The sequence below is a fragment of the Pseudophryne corroboree genome, chromosome 2, assembly GCF_028390025.1.
Source record: "Pseudophryne corroboree isolate aPseCor3 chromosome 2, aPseCor3.hap2, whole genome shotgun sequence".
Classification (NCBI taxonomy): Eukaryota; Metazoa; Chordata; class Amphibia; order Anura; family Myobatrachidae; genus Pseudophryne; species Pseudophryne corroboree.
In genome coordinates, this window is record NC_086445.1 from 671,668,421 (window position 1) to 671,680,066 (window position 11,646).

Below are 11,646 nucleotides of genomic sequence, written 5' to 3' on the forward strand. Positions count from 1 at the left end.
CGGGGGTGGACGCCCAGTAAGAACCTGCGTTCACCCCCTATGGAACTAATGGTGTCCAGTAGCCGAGGAAGCAGAGCCTATCTTTGACAAGAAGGTCTGCTCCTCTCTCCTCAGTCCCTCGATGCAGGGAGCCTGTTGCCAGCAGTGCTCCCTGTAAAAAAGTAGTAAAAGGTAGAAAAAAAACATCCAAACAAAAATGCTTCTAGGCAGAGAACTCTGGAGAGCTCTCTGCAGTGCACCCATCTTGCTCTGGGCACAGTGTAAAACTGAGGTCTGGAGGAGGGGCATAGAGGGAGGAGCCAGTGCACACCCAGAGTCCAAAGCTTTCTTAAAGTGCCCTATCTCCTGCGGAGCCCGTCTATTCCCCATGGTCCTTACGGAGTCCCAGCATCCTCAAGGACGTTAGAGAAAAGTATTTATTACTTCTTTAAAATCCAGTCTAAATGGAGTTTTAATTCCATTTGGTTTGTGTCATTTTGCTGGAGCTTAGTACCAGTACTAATTCTAACCCATCATCTGTATTTTGTTTTGCAGTTTGAATCAAGGCTCCTGTACTATGTCTTCCTCCGAACAGCTGTTATCTTCTGCAGCTCAGAGTGATTTAGGGCTCCATCGCCCTGAGGAAACTAGTACTACTCCTTACTATGTCAATTATGTTTCCATGGGACATCTAAACCAGACACACTGACTGCAATAACCAACCCTTTCACATCATAACTGGTTGTCTACCGAAGATATAATGTGCAATGTAACCAGATTTATACATGACTTAATATTAGCGATTTACATGATGATCTACTGATGTTATTGAGATTACAGTCTAGTGGTTGCCTGAGCGGTGAGCTCACTACATTGTGTAACAAGTAACATGAAATTCATTGCTTCCTGATTTTGCGTAATGCAAAGTTATACAGCTGCATTGAAGTCTGAGGGATAAATTAACACTTAATATAATCAGGGACAGACTCAGGGGACAGACTGCCTCTAGGCACAATATTAATGGCTACTCCCTAAGGCCCAATTCTATTATATTTATAATTAGGTTATAAGGCATTGTTTTGTGATTGCCTTTAAGATCTGATAATAAAAACAAGCCATGAGCTAAGACATTTCATACGATATGTGTGCCACTTGCTGGGGGTGGCACATGACTGCTGGTATTATTATGGTCACTGACAGTAATAAAAACAAGCTGATACCTTGTGACAATCTGTTAGTCTGAACATTTCTAGTAACTACAAAATATCCAAGAAAGAAGCTTGTGGTGAGAAACCTGGGATCTGGTGCTCCGAGAGGGCTATTTGCAGGACTAAAAAGACTGTGTATGAGTAACATCTGTACAATACTGTACACCATCTTGAGTGCAGTGTGGACAGGTCACATAACTGCATCTGCATCCCAGAGAGATACCTTTGATAAGCAGGCACCTGTCAATTGGCGAGCCCAAGGTCCAGGAGCATGCTGATTATTTCCCATTTTTTATATTACTATTTCCAATGAACCGTAAGCAGTAATTACTGGGAAATTTCAGACAGACAGCAAAACAAACAAACAAGCGTGCGAATGTTCGTGCCAGCAAGCGATGCCTCCAGGCTCACTACCTCATGTACCTAATGAGAAACTCACCACTGAAGCTAATAGTAGTGAGCAGCTTAGAACCCAGCAGTGACACCGTATGTATCCATCTCATGATCTTCTCTCTCCTTATAAATGTTGAATCAGCACCACAGTGTTTCTGAATCACCGCCACAAAATGCATGTATAGACAAAAGATAAAAATAAACCAAGTTCAGCACAGATACAACCCTGATATTGCGTTGGTCTATGGATTCAATATAGCAAACAGGAAGAGAAAGATAATTTCCGCAGACTGTAAAAGCTAATACCCAATTTTAAATAAACATTAAAAAGCTATGTATATTAATAGCTAGATGGTCGTAATCCATAGTGATGTTAAAGTTAACTTTTTCATTATGCCTAAAACTATCTGAAAATATCAACATCTTACAAAGGCCATCTACATGGGAATACAAGAGTCTAAACCAGAGGTTCCCAAACGTGGTCCTCAAGGCACCCCAACAGTCCAGGATCTAAGTATATCTATGGCTCAGCACAGATGGTTAAATCAAATGAAGTCACCTGTGGCCAAGCGTGGATCGTTAAGGTGCCTTGAGGACTGCGTTTTGAACTGCTGGTCTAAACAATTCACTGCATCATAATGATCCTTGTGGTACAGATGTGTCTTCTTACTTGTTTGCTCTGTGCGTTACAAGACGCGTTACACATAACACGTGAGTGCCATGTGACTCGGTAGCACAGAGCATCTATTTGTGCTTTTTTTCTGTCTGTTACATGCAAAGTAATGCAATAGGATGCACAATCAGCTTCTGCCGATTAAAATGATATGCAGCACACCCATATTCTATATATTGCGGGTGGGTGGTGGTGGGGGACGACACAAAAAAAAAGATGCTCGGCACTACAAGTGTCCCGCCATGATGCAACTTCAAAGGCTGTTTAGCGTGACTGCAGCAAGGATGTAAGAGGACACATCTGTTAACATGTCTTTGCATATACAGTATATGCATCAAAGCTGGATTAAGGGAGATGCAACAGGGGTGGCCATCCTGGACCCACCATAAATTGTGTTGTTGAATCGGAGGAATCTACCTTCAGCAGTTCGGCTGTTCATTAGCGGCATCCGCTGAGGAGCTCCTCCGTGTACAGGCAGTCTTGCAGGATCATGAGGGGAATTCAGCGAGACAGTGTCTGGGTGATCTGGCGCGCTGTCCCTGCTGCTGCTCCACTCTGGACATCCAGAGGTGTGTGGTGGGGGGTGGTATTCATGTGACTACCGGTCAGCTGACCGACAGTCACATGACCTCCTCCACTAGCCCGACGGCATGCCGACCAACAGGGACTATTTCCACTCGTGGGTGTCCACGACACCCATAGAGCGGGAATAGAACCCGTGGCGACCGCAGGTCGCCACCGAGCCCGCAAGGGGCTTGCTGCACTCGCCCCTCCCCGGCGGGATCCCGGCGTCGGTATGCTGCCGGGATCCTGGCATCGGTAAGCTGACCCGCCGGTCAGCCGTACTACACCCGTGGTGGGAGGGTGGCTTTGCCAGCAATTGTGGGGACCCCCACAACATCCATAGCCCTGGGCCCCACACCTGCCTTAATCTGGCCCTGATAAGATAATTTTTAATCACAGTCATAGTAAACAAATTTAGAGGATAAACTGTAAACATCAAATGTTTGATTTGGGAATACTGTATGTTATTGGGGATACCAGGAACTCTGTTTCTGAAAGGCTAAACACAATTTTTGTCAGTGAGCAGTCACAGAAGAAACCATCCATGAAAGGGCACTATGCAAAATTGTCTGGGAATTTACCTTTTATATTTTTAGCATGTAAAGAGAACATGTCATTGATTGCACATTTGCTATGTTAGGAAAGCCAAAGTCATAGGCATTCATGGGGTGTCATAATCAAGTCATTAGAATACTTTACTACTAAAGTTATAAGATATATGCATTCAATATTTGAATAAACAAAGATAAAATAAAGCTATCTATTGGGTTTCACTAACAAGTCCATTAGAAGACTTTATTATTGTTGTTAAAATACATATGCATTACATTGTATAGAGCCACAAACCACACTAGTAAAATAAAAACATGCTTACATGGGATTCAGACCAATGACTGTCTTAACTTGATAATGCAAACCCAACACCTTACCAACTGTGCTAACCATTCTACACACAAACCACACAATTGATCAGAGATTTAAGTAAATCAGCTACAATGTCCAAGGTACTAAACATGATATATATTATAAGGTGTCATAAGCAAGTCATTAGAATACTTTGCTACTAAATTTATAAGACATATGCATTCAATATTTGAGTAAACAAAGAGAAAATAAAGCTATCTATTGGGTTTCACTAAAAAGTCCATTGGAAGACTTGACTATTGTTGTTAAAAGACATAGGCATTCATATTATAGAGCCACAAACCACAATGCAGACTAGTAAAATAAAAACATGCTTATATGGGATTCAAACAAATGACCATCTTAATTTGGTAGTGCAAACCCAACACCTTACCAACTGTGCTAACCAGTCTGTGCATACCAGCCACACAATTTATCAGAGATTTAAGTGAATAAGCTACAGTGTCCAAGGTACTAAACATGATATATTCTATGGGGTGTCATAAGCAAGTCATTAGAATACTTTACTACTAAAGTTATAAGACATATGCATTCAATATTTGAGTAAACAAAGAGAAAATAAAGCTATCTATTGGATTTCACTAAAATGTTTATTGGAAAACTTGACTATTGTTGTTAAAAGACATAGGCATTCATATTATAGAGCCACAAACCACATTGCAGACTAGTAAAATAAAAACATGCTTACATTGTATTCAAACCAATGACAGTCTTAACTTGATATTGCAAACTCAACACCTTACCAACTGTGCTAACCATTCTGCACACAAGCCACACAATTGATCAGAGATTAAAGTAAATCAGCAACAGTGTCCAAGGTACTAAACATGATATATTCTACGGGGTGTCATAAGCAAGTCATTGGAATACTTTACTACTAAAGTTATAAGACATATGCATTCAATATTTGAGTAAACAAAGAGAAAATAAAGCTATCTATTGGGTTTCACTAAAAAGTCCATTGGAAGACTTGACTATTGTTGTTAAAAGACATAGGCATTCATATTATAAAGCCACAAACCACAATGCAGACTAGTAAAATAAATACATGCTTTCATGGGATTCAAACCAATGACCGCCTTAAATTGATAGTGCAAACACAACACCTTTCCAACTGTGCTAACCATTCTGCACACAAGCCACACAATTGATCAGATATTTAAGTAAATCAGCTACAGTGTCCAAGGTACTAAACATGATATATTCTATGGGGTGTCATAAGCAAGTCATTAGAATACTTTACTACTAAAGTTATGACATATGCATTCATTATTTGAGTAAACAAAGATAAAATAAAGCTATCTATTGGGTTTCACTAAGAAGTCCATTGGAAGACTTGATTATTGTTGTTAAAATACATAAGCATTACATTGTATAGAGCCACAAACCACAATGCAGACTAGTAAAACAGAAACTTGCTTACATGGGATTCAAACCAATGACAGTCTTAATTTGATAGTGCAAACCCAATACCTTACCAACTGTGCTAACCAGTCTGCACGCAAGCAACAAGATTGATCAGAGTTTTAAGTAACTCAGCTACAGTGTCCAAGGTACTAAACATGATATATTCTATGGGGTGTCATAAGCAAGTCATTAGAATACTTTACTACTAAAGTTATAAGACATATGCATTCAATATTTGAGTAAACAAAGAGAAAATAAAGCTCTCTATTGGATTTCACTAAAAAGTCCATTGGAAAACTTGACTATTGTTGTTAAAAGACATAGGCATTCATATTATAGAGCCACAAACCACAATGCAGACTAGTAAAATAAAAACATGCTTACATTGGATTCAAAACAATGACAGTCGTAATTTGATATTGCAAACCCAACACCTTACCAACTGTGCTAAACATTCTGCACATAAGTCACACGATTGATCAGAGATTTAAGAGAATAAGCTACAGTGTCCAAGGTTCTAAACATGATATATTCTATGGGGTGTCATAAGCAAGTCATTAGAATACTTTACTACTAAAGTTATAAGACATATGCATTCAATATTTGAATAAACAAAGATAAAATAAAACTATCTATTGGGTTTCACTAACAAGTCCATTGGAAGACTTGATTATTGTTGTTAACATACATATGCATTACATTGTATAGAGCCACAAACCACACTAGTAAAATAAAAAAATGCTTACATTGACAGTCTTAATTTGATAGTGCAAACCCAACACCTTACCAACTGTGCTAACCATTCTGCACACAAGCCACACAATTGATCAGAGTTTAAGTAAATCAGCTACAATGTCCAAGGTACTAAACATGATATATATTATTAAGTGTCATAAGCAAGTCATTAGAATACTTTGCTACTAAATTTATAAGACATATGCATTCAATATTTGAGTTAACAAAGAGAAAATAAAGCTATCTATTGGGTTTCACTAAAAAGTCTATTGGAAGACTTGACTATTGTTGTTAAAAGACATAGGCATTCATATTATAGAGCCACAAACCACAAAGCAGACTAGTAAAATAAAAACATGCTTACATTGGATTCAAACCAATGACAGTCTTAATTTGATATTGCAAACCCAACACCTTACCAACTGTGCTAACCATTCTGCAAACAAGCCACACAATTGATCAGAGATTTAAGTAAATCAGCTACAGTGTCCAAGGTACTAAACATGATATATTCTACGGGGTGTCATAAGCAAGTCATTGGAATACTTTACTACTAAATTTATAAGACATATGCATTCAATATTTGAGTAAACAAAGAGAAAATAAAGCTATCTATTGGGTTTCACTAAAAAGTCCATTGGAAGACTTGACTATTGTTGTTAAAAGACATAGGCATTCATATTATAGAGCCACAAACCACAATGCAGACTAGTAAAATAAAAACATGCTTATATGGGATTCAAACAAATGAACGTCTTAATTTGATAGTGCAAACCCAACACCTTACCAACTGTGCTAACCAGTCTGTGCATACCAGCCACACAATTTATCAGAGATTTAAGTGAATCAGCTACAATGTCCAAGGTACTAACCATGATATATATTATTAGGTGTCATAAGCAAGTCATTAGAATACTTTGCTACTAAATTTATAAGACATATGCATTCAATATTTGAGTAAACAAAGAGAAAATAAAGCTATCTATTGGGTTTCACTAAAACGTCCATTGGAAGACTTGACTATTGTTGTTAAAAGACATAGGCATTCATATTATAGAGCCACAAACCACAATGCAGACTAGTAAAATAGAATCATGCTTACATGGTATTCAAACCAATGACAGTCTTAATTTGATAGTGCAAACCCAAAACCTTACCAACTGTGCTAACCAGCCTGCACAAAAGCTGCAAGATTGATCAGAGATTTAAGTAAATCAGCTACAGTGTCCAAGGTACTAAACATGATAGATTCTATGGGGTGTCATAAGCAAGTCATTAGAATACTTTACTACTAAAGTTATAAGACATATGCATTCAATATTTGAGTAAACAAAGAGAAAATAAAGCTATCTATTGGGTTTCACTAACAAGTCCATTGGAAGACTTGATTATTGTTGTTAAAATACATATGCATTACATTGTATAGAGCCACAAACCACACTAGTAAAATAAAAACATGCTTACATGGGATTCAAACCAATGACTGTCTTAATTTGATATTGCAAACCCAACACCTTACCAACTGTGCCAACCATTCTGCACACAAACCACACAATTGATCAGAGATTTAAGTAAATCAGCTACAATGTCCAAGGTTCTAACCATGATATATATTATTAGGTGTCATAAGCAAGTCATAAGAATACTTTGCTACTAAAGTTATAAGACATATGCATTAAATATTTGAGTTAACAAAGAGAAAATAAAGCTATCTATTGGGTTTCACTAAAAAGTCTATTGGAAGACTTGACTATTGTTGTTAAAAGACATAGGCATTCATATTATTGAGCCACAAACCACAATGCAGACTATTAAAATAAAAATATGCTTACATTGGATTCAAACCAATGACAGTCTTAATTTGATATTGCAAACTCAACACCTTACCAACTGTGCTAACCATTCTGCACACAAGCCACACAATTGATCACAGATTTAAGTAAATCAGCTATAGTGTCCAAGGTACTAAACATGATATATTCTACGGGAAGTCATAAGCAAGTCATTGGAATACTTTACTACTAAATGTATAAGACATATGCATTCAATATTTGAGTAAACAAAGAGAAAATAAAGCTATCTATTAGGTTTCACTAAAAAGTCCATTGGAAGACTTGACTATTGTTGTTAAAAGACATAGGCATTCATATTATAGAGCCACAAGCCACAATGCAGACTAGTAAAAAAAATACATGCTTTCATGGGATTCAAACCAATGACCGTCTTAAATTGATAGTGCAAACACAACACCTTACCAACTGTGCTAACCAGTCTGTGCATACCAGCCACACAATTGATCAGAGATTTAAGTGAATAAGCTACACTGTCCAAGGTACTAAACATGATAGATTCTATAGGGTGTCATTAGCAAGTCATTAGAATACTTTACTACTAAAGTTATAAGATATATGCATTCAATATTTGAGTAAACAAAGAGAAAATAAAGCTATCTATTAGGTTTCACTAAAAAGTCCATTGGAAGACTTGACTATTGTTGTTAAAAGACATAGGCATTCATATTATAGAGCCACAAACAAGACTAGTATATAAATACATGCTTTCATGGGATTCAAACCAATGACTATCTTTAATTGATATTGCAAACACAACACCTTACCAACTGTGCTAACCAGTCTGTGCATACCAACCACACAATTTATCAGAGATTTAAGTGAATAAGCTACAGTGTTCAAGGTACTAAACATGATATATTCTATGGGTTGTCATAAGCAAGTTATTAGAATATTTTACTACTAAAGTTATAATACATATGCATTCAATATTTGAGTAAACAAAGAGAAAATAAAACTCTCTATTGGGTTTCACTAAAAAGTCCATTGGAAGACTTGACTATTGTTGTTAAAAGACATAGGCATTCATATTATAGAGCCACAAACCACAATGCAGACTAGTAAAATAAAAACATGCTTATATGGGATTCAAACAAATGACCGTCTTAATTTGATAGTGCAAACCCAACACCTTACCAACTGTGCTAACCAGTCTGTGCATACCTGCCACACAATTGATCAGAGATTCAAGTGAATAAGCTACAGTGTCCAAGGTTCTAAACATGATATATTCTATGGGGTGTCATAAGCAAGTCATTAGAATACTTTACTACTAAAGTTATAAGACATATGCATTCAATATTTGAATAAACAAAGATAAAATAAAACTATCTATTGGGTTTCACTAACAAGTCCATTGGAAGACTTGATTATTGTTGTTAACATACATATGCATTACATTGTATAGAGCCACAAACCACACTAGTAAAATAAAAACATGCTTACATTGACAGTCTTAATTTGATAGTGCAAACCCAACACCTTACCAACTGTGCTAACCATTCTGCACACAAGCCACACAATTGATCAGAGTTTAAGTAAATCAGCTACAATGTCCAAGGTACTAAACATGATATATATTATTAGGTGTCATAAGCAAGTCATTAGAATACTTTGCTACTAAATTTATAAGACATATGCATTCAATATTTGAGTAAACAAAGAGAAAATAAAGCTATCTATTGGGTTTCACTAAAAAGTCCATTGGAAGACTTGACTATTGTTGTTAAAAGACATAGGCATTCATATTATAGAGCCACAAACCACAAAGCAGACTAGTAAAATAAAAACATGCTTACATTGGATTCAAACCAATGACAGTCTTAATTTGATATTGCAAACCCAACACCTTACCAACTGTGCTAACCATTCTGCAAACAAGCCACACAATTGATCAGAGATTTAAGTAAATCAGCTACAGTGTCCAAGGGACTAAACATGATATATTCTACGGGGTGTCATAAGCAAGTCATTGGAATACTTTACTACTAAATTTATAAGACATATGCATTTAATATTTGAGTAAACAAAGAGAAAATAAAGCTATCTATTGGGTTTCACTAAAAAGTCCATTGGAAGACTTGACTATTGTTGTTAAAAGACATAGGCATTCATATTATAGAGCCACAAACCACAATGCAGACTAGTAAAATAAAAACATGCTTATATGGAATTCAAACAATTGACCGTCTTAATTTGATAGTGCAAACCCAAAACCTTACCAACTGTGCTAACCAGTCTGTGCATACCAGCCACCCAATTTATCAGAGATTTAAGTGAATAAGCTACAGTGTCCAAGGTACTAATCATGATATATTCTATGGGGTGTCATAAGTAAGTCATTAGAATACTTTACTACTAAAGTTATAAGACATATGCATTCAATATTTGAGTAAACAAAGAGAAAATAAAGCTCTCTATTGGGTTTCACTAAAAAGTCCATTGGAAGACTTGACTATTGTTGTTAAAAGACATAGGCATTCATATTATAGAGCCACAAACCACAATGCAGACTAGTAAAATAAAACATGCTGATATGGGATTCAAACCAATGACCATCTTAATTTGATAGTGCAACCCCAACACCTTACCAACTGTGCTAACCAGTCTGTGCATACCACTACCACAATTTATCAGAGATTTAAGTAAATAAGCTACAATGTCCAAGGTACTAAACGTGATATATTCTATGGGGTGTCATAAGCAAGTCATTAAAATACTAATAAAGTTCTAAGACATGCATTCAATATTTGAATAAACAAAGACAAAATAAATCTATCTATTGAGTTTCACTAAAAAGTCCATTGGAAGACTTGACTATTGTTGTTAAAAGAAATAGGCATTCATATTATAGAGCCACCAACCACAATGCAGACTAGTAAAATAAATACATGGTTTAATGAGATTCAAAGCAATGACAGTCTTAATATGATAGTGCAAACTCAACACCTTACCAACTGTGCTAACCAGTCTGTCCATACCAGTCATCCAATTTATCAGAGATTTTAGTTTATAAGATCCAATGTCCAAGGTACTAACCATGATATATTCTATGGGGTGTCATAAGCAAGTAATTAGAATACTACTAAAGTTCTAAGACATGCATTCAATATTTGAATAAACAAAGATAAAATAAAGCTATCTCTTGGGTTTCACTAAAAAGTCCATTGGAAGACTTGACTATTGTTGTCAAAAGACATATGCATTCATATTATAGAGCCGCAAAACACAATGCAAACTAGTAAAATAAAAACATGCTTACATGGGTTTCAAACCAATGACAGTCTTAATTTGATAGTGCAAACCCAGCACCTTACCAACTGTGCTAACCAGTCTGTGCATACAAGTCAGACAATTTATCAGAGATCTAAGTAAATAAGCTACAATGTCCAAGGTACTAAACATGATATATTCTATGGGGTGTCATAAGCAAGTCATTAGAATACTTTACTACTAAAGTTATAAGACATATGCATTCAATATTTGAGTAAACAAAGAGAAAATAAAGCTCTCTATTGGATTTCACTAAAAAGTCCATTGGAAAACTTGACTATTGTTGTTAAAAGACATAGGCATTGATATTATAGAGCCACAAACCACAATGCAGACTAGTAAAATAAAAACATGCTTACATTGGATTCAAAACAATGACAGTCGTAATTTGATATTGCAAACCCAACACCTTACCAACAGTGCTAAACATTCTGCACATAAGCCACACAATTGATCAGAGATTTAGGTAAATCAGCTACAGTGTCCAAGGTACTAAACATGATATATTCTATGGGGTGTCATAAGCAAGTCATTAGAATACTTTACTACTAAAGTTATAAGACATATGCATTAATTATTTGAGTAAACAAAGATAAAATAAAGCTATCTATTGGGTTTCACTAACAAGTCCATTGGAAGA

General features: G+C 36.2%; 1 protein-coding gene across 2 annotated transcripts in view; it reads left to right on the forward strand.

Annotated features, from left to right (window-relative positions):
* The window catches only part of NCR2 (natural cytotoxicity triggering receptor 2), a 169,981-nt gene extending 166,405 nt beyond the window's left edge, over positions 1-3,576 (forward strand). For both annotated transcript variants that reach the window (XM_063955091.1, XM_063955090.1), the window contains one exon: positions 535-3,576. In XM_063955091.1, the coding sequence (XP_063811161.1) occupies positions 535-688 (154 nt within the window). In that variant the 3' untranslated portion in view covers positions 689-3,576. The remainder of the gene's footprint in view (positions 1-534) is intronic.
* The last annotated feature ends 8,070 nt before the right edge of the window (positions 3,577-11,646 follow it).